At 42.9% G+C, this 16,726-nt stretch overlaps 1 protein-coding gene across 4 annotated transcripts in view; it reads right to left on the bottom strand.

Moving 5' to 3' along the window:
* Window positions 1-11,843, bottom strand: part of ACOT9 (acyl-CoA thioesterase 9) — a 28,173-nt gene extending 16,330 nt beyond the window's left edge. The window contains exons 1-5 of one of the 4 annotated variants that reach the window (XM_024115250.3): window positions 11,457-11,843; window positions 6,507-6,604; window positions 4,691-4,736; window positions 2,413-2,583; window positions 2,121-2,158 (exon numbers count right to left, since the gene is read on the bottom strand). In XM_024115250.3, the coding sequence (XP_023971018.1) occupies window positions 2,121-2,158; window positions 2,413-2,583; window positions 4,691-4,736; window positions 6,507-6,604; window positions 11,457-11,476 (373 nt within the window). In that variant the 5' untranslated portion in view covers window positions 11,477-11,843. Of the gene's footprint in view, window positions 1-2,120; window positions 2,159-2,412; window positions 2,584-3,238; window positions 3,286-4,690; window positions 4,737-6,506; window positions 6,605-10,672; window positions 10,768-11,456 lie in introns of those variants that run through there. The other 3 variants (XM_028482251.2, XM_024115252.3, XM_024115251.3) reach the window with 3 other exon arrangements.
* Window positions 11,844-16,726: the final 4,883 nt, after the last annotated feature.

The raw sequence follows: 16,726 nt of genomic DNA on the forward strand, positions 1-16,726 counted from the left end.
TGAATTAGAATTGGAACTATCAGTATGAACCCAGGGTTCCGATAGATAGACAGATAGATAGATAGACGGACAGACAGGTAGGTAGATAGGTAAGGAGGGAGAGACAGGGAGGGAGGAAGGAAGGGAGGGAGGGAGAAAGGAAGGAAGGAAGGAATACACATACAGGCAGGCAGGTATAGATGTAAATGTACATGTACGTGCATATATTCCCCAGCTCATCCACTGAAAGCACAGAGGAACAGTGATACCCCAGCAACAATGACAACTCCCAGCAACCAGATCTTAATTTCTAAATATTATTCTCCATTAAAAAGAATCAGGGGGCTTCCCTGGTGGCGCAGTGGTTGAGAGTCCGCCTGCCGATGCAGGGGACACGGGTTCGTGCCCCGGTCCGGGAGGATCCCACATGCCGCGGAGCGGCTGGGCCCGTGAGCCATGGCCGCTGAGCCTGCGCGTCCGGAGCCAGTGCTCCGCAACGGGAGAGGCCACGGCAGTGAGAGGGCCCGCCTAGCACAAAAAAAAAAAAAAAAAAAAAAAAAAATCCAGGGCTCCTCAGAGATTTGGCTGATTCCAGGACTGGGGCAGGGAAAGTACAAATGAGCCTAGAAATGTTGCACCAGAAAGTGAGGAAGTGCTCAAAGAATGATGGGGACACAGCCAAAAAAATCCACAGAAGCCAGCGTGAAGAATGAAGGGCAGTCCTAGGACAAGTTGAGCATCAAAACAGATGATAGAAATATATTATAATCCATTCAGGAAAATAGGAATCCCTGAGTCCATACTGATTTTAAAGTAATTGATACAAGTCTAATGAAGAATGGGATATTTACAAGGTCTCAAAGTACCTCCCGACAAGGTACTTATTAATTACAAAGGAGAGGGGCTTCCCTGGTGGCGCAGTGGTTGTTAGTCTGCCTGCCGATGCAGGGGACGCAGGTTCGCGCCCCGGTCCGGGAGGATCCCGCATGCCGCGGAGCGGCTGGGCCCGTGAGCCATGGCCACTGACCCTGCGCGTCCGGAGCCTGTGCTCCGCAGCGGGAGAGGCCACAACGGTGAGAGGCCCCGCGTACCACAAAAAAAAAAACAAAACAAAGGGGAAAAGAGTAACTTTACAGCAAAGAAGCCTGGCAGACACCACCTTCATCAAAGAATCAAAGTTAACATCACAGTAATGGGACAAATTAGAATCATGCACTACCTGCTAAGATGCCAATAAAAACACAGCATCCCTTCTGTGGACACTCCTGCCAAAGATGCATGTCCCAAATCTAACTTTGCGGAAGCATCAAACATACCCGAATTGGGAGAAATTCCACAAAAGAAATGGGCCATAACCTTCAAAAGTATCAAGGTCATTAAAGTCAGGGAAAGACTGAGGAACTATCCCTGACACAACAACTAAATGCAACACGTGATTCAGAACTGGATCCAGAACTGGATCCTTCTGCTATAAAGGACCTCTGGCCAAAGTTGAATGGGGTCTGACGATTAGACTGTCTAAATATCAGTGTTAATTTATTGATTTTGAGGGTTATATTATGGTTATGAAGGAGAATGTCCTTGTTTGTAGGAAATACATGTGAAAATATTTGGGGGTGATGTACCTCATGTCAGCAACGTACTCTCACATGATTCAGGGGAGAACTCTTTGTACTCTGCAACTTTTCAGTAAATTTAATTAAATAATGACAATTCAGAAGTAGTAGATGCCCTTCTTTTTCTGGCCGTTTAGAATATCTTCATCTGTGCAAGTTAAAGAATAAAAAGACCCTGTCCAGGGAAACTGGGACGAAGTGAGAGAATGGCATGGACATACACTACCAAATGTAAAATAGCTAGAGAGAAGCAGCCGCATAGCACAGGGAGATCAGCTCGGTGCTTTGTGACCACCTAGAGGGGTGGGATAGGGAGGGTGGGAGGGAGGGAGACACAAGAGGGAAGAGATATGGGAACACATGTATACGTATAACTGATTCACTCTGTTGTAAAGCAGAAACTAACACACCATTGTAAAGCAATTATACTCCAATAAAGGTGTTAAAAAAAAAAAGACCCTTTCCAGCCAGAGGATTCAATGTATTACTGTAAGTACCAGTTTAAAAATACTAAAATATCAGTACCTCCTAAGCTGTCAAGATCCTCAAGAATCCTGCCAAACCTGTGAAATAAAGAAAACTGTGATGAAATGAAAATCATAATGATCACCCTTAAAAAAAAATAACACTATGGGGTGATAAATATCTACTAAAATTGATTATGGTGATGGTAGCACAACTCTCTAAATATACGAAAAACCAGAGAACCACACACTTTAAATAAGTGAACAGTATGATGTGTGAATTATATCTCAAAGTTGTAATAAAGGAAATAAAATAAAAACAAATGACACAAACAGAAATAGTGCCGTGTTACCTCACAGTGTTTTGAACAGTCAAATATTTCTCTCGTAATTCAGGCTGACTGCCCAAAGGTAAGAGAACTTCAATGTAACTGTCTTTCATTCTCCTAGGTGGCAGTCCTTTCTGTGACGTAGCCAAAAAACTATGAAGTAATTTTCTTTCCTCCATTGCTTTCACGTGGTCTCTGAGAAGAAAGGACACAACCTTCATAAAACATAGGACAGCGCTATCCCCCAACTCCAGTGACATACAGGTCAGTCAGACACCATCAAAAGAGGAAATAGCAGGTCTGGACCTACCTCATCTCCTTTTCCTTCCCTCCCTTCCTACCTGCCACTTGGTGAAATCAAAAATTTCTGTTAAAATTTCTCAAGTGGGCTTCCCTGGTGGCGCAGTAGTTGAGAGTCCACCTGCCAAAGGAGGGGACACAGGTTCGTGCCCTGGTCCGAGAAGATCCCACATGACGCGGAGCGGCTGGGCCCGTGAGCCGTGGCCGCTGGGCCTGCGCGTCCGGAGCCTGTGCTCCACAGCGGGAGAGGCCACAACGGTGAGAGGTCCGCATACCGCAAAAAAAAAAAAAAAAAAAAAAAAAAAAAAAAAAAAAAAAAAAAAAAATTTCTCAAGCTAGTAGATAAGAAAAATACACTTCCAAGTGATATAGATATATCTAAATGAACTATATATTCACCCTCATCGAAAAGTGTATTCAAAGGATAGAATCTCTGAAATGAAATTAAAAATACAGAAATGGACATAATAGCGTGTAAATATATGCACGTATATATATATCTGCGCTAAAGAACAACATAGCCACTGAACTCCATATTCCCATTTCTCACCTTGACAAGTCTCGTATCCTCTGTGCCCCAGCTCTCTCCCTCTCTGCCTTCAATTTCAGGAAAGAGAGACAGAGGAGGAAAAATGGAGTATATCCAAAAGAAGTTTGGAAGGCAGAGCAAAAGGTAAAGAGGAAGAGAACATGAAAAGGAGACAGAAAGGGAAGAAAAAGAAGAGACTATTAAGGTGGAAGAAAAGAGAGAGACAAGGGGATAGGGAACTAAAATGTTGACAATATCACTCTTTCTAAGCTTTACTTATGAAGTATTATTGCCAGAAAAGTGTAGCCTACAAAAATATAGGGAGGGAACTGACAAACAAGTTAAATGGCACCAGGTAAATCCAGAATGTGGAACATTCAACAAGACACATGGCTTGGCCTCTTTAAAATCAAGCTCATGGGGAAAAAAGAAAGGAGGGAGGGATAACTATTATTCTAGATTAGGGGAGACTAAAGAGTCATAACCACAAAATGCAATATGCAATTGTTTACCGGATCTTGATTTTTTAAAAAAAGCTATAAAAGATATGCGGGGAACAATTGAGGAATTCTGAATATGGGTAAATAATATGCTATTAGAGAATTACTGCCAATTTCATTATGTAAGAGAATATCTTATTTGTTGGAGATGCACGACTATTGATTTTGTTACATAGGAAAATATATTTATTTATTAGAGATGTATTAGAATATAACTAGAGCTGAAGTGTCATGATACCGTTATAGTTTAGCCAGTATATGTATATTGGCAAATCTGGAAAAACGTTCTTAAGTATCCAATTCAGATAGTGGGAACAAAGGTATTCATTTCTTCTACTTTTCAGAAAATTGAAATTTTTCATATAAAGAGATAAAAAGAAGTCATTAGATACTTTTTATACCAAATAGATTATTACTGTTATTGTGCTTTTTCTTTTTATCTCATTTTAGCCTCAAAATTCTATGCACCAAGCGGGATAATATCCTATTTTACAGCAGGGAAATACTAACAGAAAAGAGAAAGATTGTATGGGAGGCCTGGTTAATTGTGACCTGACAAGAAGCAGTAAAGGAGTCAGGGTGCATGAAATAGAAAAACCAGGAAACTTGGGTTCAAGTCCCAAACCTGGTACTCAATCACCCAATGTCTGAGTTTCAATCTCATCATGTGCAAAAAAGGAATAGGAACATATGTCATAAGCATGTCACAATTTTCACTGAGAATCAGTGAGGTAATACTCCTGAATGCACTTTGAAAAATGCAGAGTACGTGTAAATTACATGATTTTATGACAACAAAGCATCAACTGATGAGTACGTTGGAATGTGGATCTTCTCCCCCAAGTAAAAAAACCTCTCAACCCATTTCTGAACAAAGAGCTCCCCCCATTCCTACAGTGGGACCATCAACTGAGCCTAAACAGTCTAGCACACCACTTAGGGATAGAAGAACGAATAAACACAGAGCACATACCTCCAGTTTGTGGATGCTCCTACTATCTCCCGCAGCTTATCTCGAACTGAAACAAAAACAAAGAGGTCATTCCATGAAACAAAGAAAGTGAGAAATGGATTATGGCAACGAGCTCAAGAACCAGGAAAAGCGATTCATGCACTCAAAAGCTTCAAAGATCCATGAATTTCCATTTAATGCCACAAAACAAACAGCTCAGGGAAGGGATCAGGCCTCTGCTTCCCGAAAACTTGAAACAACTATTGCCTCCTTAGTGCAGAAAAGAAAATCCTTGTGTCAATCACTGGGATTTATACAAATAAGCCAAAAAGGATAACTCCAATTATTCATCTGCTGGGGCTGTATCAATGTTGGTAGGAGTCCCTTTATGATGGAGATATTATGAACAGAATCCCTGCCTATCTTCTTACAGGCAGTGGGACTAAGACTAATATCAAAATTTGAGTCTCACTCTAATTGATTTCTTATATATTTATACTACCCTAAATGTTAGAAAAGTTGAGGCAAGAAAAATGAAGCAAAAAAGGAAAGGCAAAAAAAAAGCAATTTAAGTTTAGTTAATGCCCATTGCCCAAAAGTGCAAGAATGAATTAGTGCGAAAAAAAAGTTAAGCACTTATACAAAAATTGATGCTGATTACCACACACACCATGATTCACATGTATTGGTGAACATGCTACATGGATAAAGGGGAAATAAATGAGATAAGCAGTAGTAAGTCAATACTAAAAAATAAATCTATAGGATTTTAAACAATGTTTTGAGTTCATGTGTTTTTTTCTATCATTTTAAAATACATATTCTGGTTACAGAAAATTAACTATAGCAATCCTTGGTCCTTCAACAACTAAATATTTGATCAAAACCAAATATGGTTAGATGAACATACATCTTAATTTTCATGAAAAAGTGGTTGATTTTTTTATCATCTGTTATAGGGAATTCCCCAGTGGTCCAGTGGTTAGGATTTGGCACTTTCACTGCCAGGGCCAGGGTTCAATCCCTGGTCAAGCAGCTAAGATCCTGCAAGCCACGGCCAAAGGAAAAAAAAAAACCCACAATTGTTATATACCATAAATTAGGTGCAAACTCTAATTACAGTGAAATCATAGAGTAGGACTGCACCAAAAATATCCATTAGTAAATTAGTCTTATTTCTGATGTTTTTTCCTCCTGAGTTCCTTGAATAAAAGAATGGACAGAAAGTATCCCAAGTAGTACACAGACTACTGATGCTCAGTGACATAAAATGATTATTACTAGTTTATAATCAGTGTAAGAAGAAAGGCAGGTGTTGAGGGCCAAGAAACAAAGCAGAATTTTAAATTATATATATACGTATATACTTATTTGGCTCCTTTAAACAAGTCCCAGTTTTCATTATAATGAATATTCCTACATTGACAAACACATCCATAGTTTGCATATGGATTAGTTACTGACATTAACTTCAATTAACAGGGTCCCTCTAACAAAACTATAGAGTAGGAGCGTTTAGTTGGTACAACTGAAGGGCCTGTCTCTTGCTTAGGCATTAGATCTCTTTTTTCCATGCCTTCCACTTCAGTACCTACACAAAGGAAGCAGAAATCATTTAACTAAAAGAGCTCAGTCCCCAAGGCTCCCAGGAACCAAAGCTCGAGTACTGTATGTGATTTCTACCCAAAGCTATCCTGGTCATTTTCTAAGTGAGAAGTTTATGAAAGATCTACCTTTAGTATGCCTCATTTGCCCTAAACTGTCTGTCTACATGCTTCGTAAATAAAACAGGGTTTTCCCCCCACATAGCCCTAAAAGGTAAAACACCCATGCTTGCCTTCATGAATGTGGAAGACTCTCTGTTTCTCAGGATTCTGAGATCCTTGAGTCAGTCCTCTGCTGGGAGCAAGCAGCCCTTTGCTCAGGGTACAAAGCCTACAAAACAAGATGAAACACGCTTCGAGAAGGTTCCATGACTTCTTCCCTGGCAACCCCAAAGACCTGTGACTCCTCCAGAGCACTCAACCATCCCACACCTTTAGTAAATACTGTCTTATAGGGTCTGTACATGTTTCTCAAGTGTATGTATATTTGCATATGAGGCTACTCTGTAAATCATCTCTCCAATAAGAGTAAACATTTCTTGAGAGCAGAGACCAATTAGGTAATGTTCTACAAAATAAATAAAAGATATCAACCAGGTTTAATGGATTTATTCTTATTAGCTTCAGAAGCCCAGAATCAAGTTGGTAAACAGCTGAGTAAACTAACTATGAACATTTATTTTGTTATTGTCATACCATACTTCCTCAGTCAATAATCTAAACCCAATTATAAGTCAATCAACTTTGAAAACAGAATTAACCCTTTCCAGGGTTACTCAAAGAGAGTATTTATTGGACCTAGGCAGAAATTTCCTACTCCCCAATGGAATAAAGTCAAATCTATTTACCCCAATGTGCCGAAACTGTTCTCCCAAAGTAAGTTGTTTAACTTGATTTTGGCTCACAATTGCTTAACTGTTGACTCCTAACCACACACTATCCTACCAGGGATAACACACGTTTGATTTTGGCTCACTATTGCTTAACTGTTGACTCCTAACCACACACTATCCTACCAGGGATAACACACGTAGAGTATCAGGGACTGACAAACTGATCTGCTGAGAGCACAGTGGAAGGAGGCAAGGCATTGAAAAGGTAGAGAACCCCAGATACTCTTACTCATTCTAGCTCAAGTGACTAGTAAATTCTTACTACCTAATGCCAGGTCCAATGATGACTAACCTATTTTTAAAAAGCATATTTTAAATTTTCTTTAGAGCCCAAATTTATTATAGATTTCTCTTCTGCATTCAGGAAGAGTCTCTGAGTAAAAATATTTGGTAAAATTTACATGTAGTTTTGATACTTATCCTACTAGAACAAATCCTGGTCCCTTCACCAAGTCAACTACTCTAACTGCAAAGAACACAAAAATAGCAGCATATGCTTACTGGCTAATTCAACTCCTTAGCCAGCCACTCAACACACTGGCCCTGATACAATCCCTGCTGGTTCACTAAGACTGGAATGCTTCCTAAAGTGTTTGGGGTTTTGGTTTTGTGTTTATTCTCCAATCATACAGCTAACAAGCCTCTATCTTACATAGTTTTGGTTTATTTTTCCACAATAAATTTTCCATTTATGTACTTTCATATGTGAATTAATATTTCAGTCTTCTTGTTCTTGACCTTCTAATTTGCATTTTCTCAGAACATGAGTTAAACTTTTTTCTTTTTCACTATTTCATTTTATGCATTTTCTGTAGGTTCAAATCCCTCACTGAAGGAAATAAGAGCATGTGGTCCTTCCTTCTTCCATCTCAGAAACTATCGTTCTGCAACTGAATATATCAGGTTTTAAAAAGCACACTGGAAAAAGCTAAAATCTTCCATTGCTACTATTAGCTGAAAGAGCAAAAAAATCATGCCCTTGATACGTTAATTAGCAATAATAATAGTTGCAGTAGATGATCTCGATATAAGAAATGAGATCTGACTCTGAATGGCTAAATACTGTGAACACTCATTACAAACTAACAGGAGCTGTAAAACTGATCTCACATATTTGGGTAAATACACATATATATAAGCATTTCTGTTTTGTTCCTTAAGAAGCAGCATTTTCTGAAAAGTGATGAAAACCATCCCATCCTGCCTGAGTGAAAAGCAGTGTAGTATACAGAGGTTAAGAGCCTGACCATGGGGACTCCCCTGGTGGCACAGTGGTTAAGAATCCTCCTGCCAATGCAGGGGACACGGGTTTGAGCCCTGGTCCGGTAAGATCCCACCTCAACGAAGAGTAGTCCCCTCTCACAGCAACTAAAGAAAGCCTGTGTGCAGCAACGAAGACCCAACGCAGCCAAAAAAAAATACTTGAAAAAAAAACCTCTATTCCAGAAAGGCATGCTTCTCCAAAGTCTCCCCTAAAAGTCAAAAATGACCAGAAATTTGGAAATAAGCCAGGCACTATAATGGACCATCTCTGAATGGAGACTCAAAAGGAGATAGTAAAGAGGGAGTTGATGAATACAGAGAAACACTTGGGCCAAATTATTTGGAAAACTGTGGTCCTGCAGCTCTGTTGGTTGCATACTGCCATAATAAATTTGAAAACATATCCCTGTAACACAGCAAAGGCCTAATGTGAGTGCTTTTTCAAAAATCATTGATTAGGGCTTCCCTGGTGGCGCAGTGGTTGGGAATCCGCCTGCCAATGCAGGGGACACGGGTTTGAGCCCTGGTCCAGGAAGAGATCACACATGCCACGGAGCAGCTAAGCCCGTGAGCCTCAACTACTGAGCCTGCGCTCTAGAGCCCGCATGCCACAACTACTGAAGCCCGTGCACCACAACTACTGAGCCGGCGCTCTAGAGCCCGTGAGCCACAACTGCTGAAGCCCGCGCGCCTAAAGCCGATGCTCCACAGCAAGAGAAGCCACCGCAGTGAGAAGCCCGCTCACCGCAACAAAGAGTAGCCCCTGCTCGCCGCACCTAGAGAAAGCCCGCGCACAGCAACAAAGACCCAACGCAGCCAAAAATAAATAAATAAATACATAAATTTATTAAAAATATATTTTAAAAAAATAAAATCGTTGATTATACTAATCATATACTGGTATAATCAATTTCTATTCTCTTGTGAACATTCGGCTTACTGTAACTTTTCATTACAATCTGATATAATCCCTACTGATAATCAGATGAAACCTGTGGACCCTCGTGCCCAGTAGTTGTTGGGGGGGGGGAATACATTTTTATTGATACACAAAATGGTATATACTATTTCAGACGGTTCACAGACCACTCCCTTTTGACACCCCCATGGGCCCCTAGATTTAAAAAATTGTGATTCAGACCAACCTCCTGAAAAAACTGAGGCCCAAAGGAATTAGACGACTTTTCCCCTGCCAGTCAACTGGCACACTGGATAGAGCCCAGTTCTTCTAATCCCTCCCCACCTCATACACACTATACATGTAAGGAAACTGCTCTTTTCACAATCTCAGGCTACTTCCCTTTATATATGCAACACTGAGGTGGAGGGAGCAGGAGAATGGTTCAATCACTGCTCAACACCTCAGTACCTCAGAGTTAATGGCTTACCCCCTGATAAGCCCTCAGGAGTTTTACCTACAGCAAATCCTCTAGGCCTTTAGAAGAAACTGTCAAGAGGCCTCTACAGTCAGGCCCTAGGACCCCATGATTCAACCTTTCCAATAAAAGGAGACCAAGGAGCCCAACCTCTCCTTGGCTAGCCAAGGGAGTCACAAAAGTCACATGAAGGTGTGAACGTAAGTGTCTTAGCTGTTCTGGGTTCCAAGCTTAGGGTGGGTGTCCGGGAAGAGTTTTCAGTACAAAAACAGGCAATGCCACTCATATGCCCTCCACTCTGGGGAAATGCCTCAATGTAGAGACTAAACAAATTCAGATGACTCTTTTGTGAGTTGGAGGAAAAAAGAAGTACAAAGACTGCCCACCAGTCAAATAACCTAATCATGTCAGACAGTCTGTGTTCATTTATGTACTCTTTCTCTCACTAGACACTAATGGAGTACCTGCTTAAGGTTCAACAGGACTCAAAGGAAACGAGCCACAGGTTTATAAGGAGTTCAGGGCAAAGACAGAGGACTTCCAAACCGGGAGGGAGGAGAGACCAAGGAAGGTTTCCTGGGAGAAGACACATGAACAAAACCCTGGAGCTTGTAGAAGGCCTGTCACATCACATCCAATGCAAGCTAAAGCCAACTGTGGCTCTTCTTGTAATGACCTTCAACCCATCTTCAAACAGTATAACAAAGTAAATAAAAGAATGAGAGAGACAGAGAGACGCAGAGAACCTTTTTCAACTGAGAGCAAGGTCCACAGGGACAATGAGAGAAATCCAGGGCCCCGAAGAGAACTGCTGAGGATCACTGTCACTCGGAACCACTGTGGGCCACACCAGGGGGGCTGGCATACCTATAGCGGGATGAATTCAGAAGCTGCAACAGGGGTGAGCCCCCTGGGACCCAACCAGGCAGAAAGAACTTGGAACAGCTGCAGAGCTCCGGTGAAGGGGGTTGGGGGAGAGTCAGACATGCCCTGGAGTCTAAAGCCCTACGCCTTAACTGGACAAGCTGGGATGATGACTTACGCAAAAAGGCATCCTCCTTGTCAAAGGGGCCCAATCAAAGCCACTCCCCCACCTAGCCTTACAGGCCGTGCTGCTCAGTAAAGTGCAATCCGCACCAGGGGCCCTGGTCACACAGTCCTGAGATCCTGAAAGGCCAAAAGGTGCCCTGCAATCTCTACCCACATTACAACACACTTAAGTCAGAGTGCAAGTCAGTCAAGCACTCAACCTTTAAAACGCTCTGCAAAGGAGGGCAGAGGGCCGGAAAAGGAACGTGCAACCCTGAGTACTAGCTTTCTGACAAGGGGTTAACTCCAAACCACCCCGTGATGAGCAAAGAGATAGGAATTTCAGGGAACGCCCAACTTCCTCCCTTAAAGTGCCGCTTCGCTTTTAACATCAAACTCCAGGCCAGAGCAAGCGAAGGTGGGGGGCGCGGGGCCCCACCCTAGGCCGGCGGGGTCGCGGTAGGCGGCCGCCCTTCCCCACCCGGCCCTATTTTCTGCCCAGAAGCCCCGGCACTAGTTCCGCCCTCCGCGGCCCGCTCCTTCCGCCGGGGTCAGCTAGCGGCGCGGAGGGCGGGCGTGGGCGCCCCCAGGTCCGCGCCCCGCCAGGCCCCCGGCTACCTACCGCAGCGCCGCCCGCCTCATGGCGCTTGCCCGCCGCCGTGCACGTGACCACAGACCCGGGCCCCGCGCGCCGGTCGGCGGAGGGAAGTTGAGGCAATGGAAGGCGGGAGAGGGAGAGCGATCGCACGCGCCGACTGGACCTTTCTCCCCGGGACCGCACCCTTGCAGCGCGGCCGTGGGCGGGGACGGGCCCTCGTTGCCCGGGGGCGGGGCCACGCTGCGCTTGAAGGCCCACTCTTTGGCGAGAAGCTGGAGTTAGTCTCTCTCCTCCATTGTTGATTAAATGCATCAGATGGCACCGCTGGGGTGTGACTAGAGGCTAGGTGCAGCCGCGTCCTTGGAGCTTGTCTCCGTTATCCCTGAAGGCTGCGCGACCTTCACCCCCAAGCCCCGGCTCCCGGTCGGCCCTTAGCTGCACGTTGGAATCTTCTGGGCAGCTTTCCAAAATACCGCTCCCTGGGCCCCACCCTATGGAGATTATGAATTAGGGGTGCAGCCTGGTCTTCAGGATGTCTAAAGGCGCCCCAGGTGATGCTAACGTAAGCAAAGGTTGAAAACCTTTACCCGAAGGGGAAAAAATTGTTCCTCTCCTAATCTCGGTCTGCCCCCTAGTGTTTGACAGTTGGAGATCTTGCCCGCCCAGAGAGATTCAAGGCCAAAAAGTTAAGATGATTTTTACCCTAGGATCTGATTCTCCATTTCATTCAACGAATTCTTATTCAGCTGTTCGCAGTGTGCAAGACACTGTAGATTCTGGAGATGCGACAAAACTCCCTGCCCTTAGGGAGCTTACCTTATAGGGAAGGAAAACAAGTCAGCAAGCAAGTTAGCAAATTATATCGTTTCAAACGTGATAAAGCGGTCTAAGGAGGAAATAAAATAAGGTAATGAGGGGGGATCTTTCCAGAATACATGCCCGTCTTGCTTTGTCCTTGAAGATGGTAATTTCCTAAAAGGCAGGGTTGATATCGTATGCTTTTTCTGATACCCCATGCTAACTAAAAATTTGTCAATTTTAATTAATCTGGCTTTTTTAAAAAGTCACTTTATGAATTACAAATGGAGCATGGTCTTTGGCTTCCTCTTTCCTCTCCACTTAACTTTCCCTGCTTTTATCAGTCCCACATCCAGAAGACTCTCCTTTTCGCCTGCAGGGATCTCGCCTTCCTTTTTATTCATGTTGTCCATACCTTTTCAGTGACGGTTTTGTTTTGTGGCAGCTATACTGAAACCAAGCAGGACCCTACAGGGCCTTCCCAGGTACAGATTCCCCGCTCCCCCACCATATCTCCTGCCTCTCGTTTAAAGAAAAGCTTTAGCCTCCTAGGCCTTCCCCAAGTTCTATGAAGCAAATTTAATCAGAGAAGTGAGAAGATACAGAAACAAAGGAAAAACAGTCAAGCAAGACAAACTAATAATAATTTAGCCATAAAGCAAAGTCAAGGACCTGTAGCTCCTCCTCAAGAGCTATAGATAATATCCTGAGCCACGTCCTTGATTTGTTTTGCAGATACTGAAACTCACACCAGGTGGAAGAAGTTTACTGCATGCTGCCCACAAACACGTAGACCCCAGACCAGCTGGAACCGGAAGGTTGATGACGTTTAACTCCCAAATACCACCCTGTTACCTCACCGCCAACCAATCAGAAGAATGTCCACAAGCTGATCAGGCCCCCAACAATCCTCACCTGTAATGTGGCCTTTTCAAGCCCTCCCCTGAAAGCCTTCAGGGAGTTCAGGCCTTTTGAGCATGAGCTGCCCTATCTCGTTGCTTGACCTCACTTTGGGCGCCTTGCAATAAACACTATACTTTTCTTCACCACAACCCGGTGTCAGTAGATTGGCTTTACCATGAGTCAGGTGAGCAGACCCAGGTTTGGTTTGGTAACAATACTTCCTTATACTCTACCACACCTAACACAGTGCAATAAATATTTTATCGAATTATACTTTTTGGGTGGTTTTTACTTGAACTTTCGGTTGAGGCAATAGTAGGTTCAGGAAAAAAAATTAAGTTCAAGAGAATTTTTTAGGTTACATAGCTGGTGTAATGATAGGTAGGGATAGCTTGTAATTTTGTGCAATCAAGTCACCTTCCAGCCAGATACATTCTCATCGGTGTATAACCAGGGTATAAACAGTGTCAATGTGGGCTGGAACAGCTAGAACCACTGACTCAATGCCATGAAGATGCCTCTTCTCCATCACTTATCTTTGCTTTACTTTGCATACTGGCTTCATTCTTTTTTCTCTGAATAATGGCTTCCTCCATAATGGCCAAAGCAGCTCCTGAACTTTACATTTTACAATCACAGACACATCCACATGCTTGGTGACTGACCCAAAAATCTGTATCCCAAATACAAAAAGTCCTGAAAAGAGATTCATTGGCCCAGGTGGGATCAGGTACACACCCCTGGACTGGTCAGCTGTGGCAGCAGGGCAAGGTGATGTGATTGGCCCATTTGACTTACCAGGAATCTCCTTACCCAGGCCCATGGACAGGTCACGATCTACTAGTATGGCTATTTCCATAAGTAGCCTCTCAGAGGGGGATATGGAGCACTCCTTAGAAAAGGAGTACACAGCAACCAACCCCACAGATGTCCCACTGCAGATGTTATTTATTTATTTATTTTATATTTTCTTTTTGGCTGTGTTGGGTCTTCGTTGCTGCGTGCGGGCTTTCTCTAGTCGCGGCGAGCGGGGGCTACTCTTCGTCATTACAGTGCACGGACTTCTCATTGCGGTGGCTTCTCTTGTTGCGGAGCACGGGCTCTAGGTGCACGGGCTTCAGTAGTTGTGGCACACGGGCTCAGTAGTTGTGGTTCACAGGCTCTAGAGCGCAGGCTCACTAGTTGTGACACACGGGCTTAGCTGCTCTGTGGCACGTGGGATCTTCCCAGACCAGGGCTCGAACCCGTGTCCCCAGCATTGGCAGGCGATTCTTAACCACTGCACCACCAGGGAAGTCCCAGATGTTATTTAAAGAGAAAAAAAATGATCTCCTCACTTAGCCCACTTACCTTAGTTCTAACCTCAGGGAACCCCTGCTAAAACCCAGCCAGCCCAGCATTCAACCACATGTCTACAATTATCTCAATTGGCAGCATGCATAAAATTCTTAAAACAGCTTAGCAACCCTGATTTCTGTGTGTGTGTGGTGGTAGTGGGATTGTAAGTGTTCTATATGCTATACCAAATTTTGGACAGCAGGGATAGAAAGGAAAGTGGTCACAAAATCAGGCCAGGAAACAAGCAACAGTTGTATGGTGGTGAGAATCACTGAATAATAGATTCTCCACCCCACCTGTTTGTTGTTATTCTCCATTAGTTCTATTCTGAAATGGTCTCAGGGTAACAGAAATGGTATCAAATGTATCATTAAAATCAAAGACGCCTCATCATACACTGACAGACACATAAGACATTATCAATGTCATTATTATTACAAGTAGAAGAATAATATCAAATAACAAAACCTAACAATACGTTATCAGTTCAACCTAGTATTAAGAGTGAAAAGTATCTAGTAAGCATCCTTGGGCTGCTAAACCATAGATATTTTTGGATATCTAATTCAGGTAGAAAATGTTCTTGGAAAACTATGTCATCAACTTTCAAACAAATTGATTCATGCTATTATTTCATTAGGATAGAGAAACCACTTTTTAAAAAATAGCTTATTTCCCAGACTAGAGATTATACAAAAGGATCTAGAATAAAGTTGTGAGGGGGAGGAGGAAACAATGGAAAGGTGATTTTCCCCCTAAACCTGAAAGACTAGTGAGCTGTTACAGGAAAATGCTTAGTATTATACCCACTTGTTCCAACAGAAGTAAAACCCAGGCTAGGCAATTTCAGAAGAGTGGTAATTTTTTATCACTTTCCTTACCTTTCCTCAGCTCCACCTTTATGACTGCTCATCAGATCCAAGTGTTGAAAGGTTTTATATCTTTAGCAATGCTCTTTTTCCTCTAACAATTTCCTCTTGCTTACAAATGGCAAACATGTAAAACATGTCATACTATTAGTGACATGGGATCAGAGGGTCTCTTTAGGATAGGACATCTTCATTTCAGGGTGTCCTCTTCAATAAAGAAGTCTCTTTTAATAAAATAGGACTTAAAAGGTAAAATTTCAGTGGCAACTCTCCTACCCACGCCTAATCTTCTGATCATTCTTCACCTTGTCACAGCCACCCTCCTTCCCACTTCATCCACTTTCTCCAACAAATTCAGTTCTCTTCCATTCGTTCCTCCCTCTGCATCCTATTTCTCTCCATTCTCTTGCCCACCCACTTTCCATCATTTTTTTTTCACACCACCCCAACTGCTACCATCCCAGCTGGGAAATAGAGCCTCCCTTCAGACCCCAAGGCAGCCCATTCAGCTGAGCCAGCGTAGGAGCCAACCCTGCCATTCCTCAGCCCAAGGAAAATCAACAAGTACCTCTGATACAATTACAGCTGCACCAGGATGCATAGCCATAGAGGGAACAAAGCTATAAACATACTTCACTATCTCTGCAAAAGCACACGCTTCAGAGTGCCCGCAAGCTTTCGAAATTGACTTTATAATGAGGATTTGTATATTTTATAGACATTAAAATCATGCTGGTTGTTTGAATTTACATAACGTGTTTTCGGGTATAAATTTGTATCTTGTGCTATTTGGAGATGGGGCCACACAAAGACAGGATGGTGCCATTAGTATTAGTTGACTTTATCTTCAGGAACAGTGACATTATTCTAGCTGGTTTATCGTTATATGGGATCTTTATGGGATTACTAGACTGCTTTGTTCTGTTTATATAGGTAACTCATTAGCACACTGCACAGGACACCACATATGGCTTCTGTCTGGCCTCGTCTGTGGAGATGCAAAAACCAAGCCTGGAGAGAAGAAAGATCCTTGTTTTACTCCGAAAAAGGCTCTTCAAAGTGGCCATTTCTTCCTTAACTCCAGTTCCTACTATAACCCACAATTATTCCCCATGTATTGCTCAGGCTCCTCCATCTCCCTCACCCTGGCCCTAGCAGTTCCTGTAAAAATTCCCTGAGGAGATATATATATCTCCCTGAGGAGGTATAGGTATAGACAAAGACATAGATATAGATATATAGATACCGTCAAAAATAGCACAACTAAAACCACCAAATCAATAAATAGTATTTAGCTCTCAAACTGGGAGCTTCCAAATTCAAAGATTGATATGAAGCTCATGGGCATGAAATGAAAGGATAGTTTATAAAGTGAAAATGAGAAAG

Source organism: Physeter macrocephalus, chromosome 21, assembly GCF_002837175.3.
Source record: "Physeter macrocephalus isolate SW-GA chromosome 21, ASM283717v5, whole genome shotgun sequence".
NCBI classification, from domain to species: domain Eukaryota; kingdom Metazoa; phylum Chordata; class Mammalia; order Artiodactyla; family Physeteridae; genus Physeter; species Physeter macrocephalus.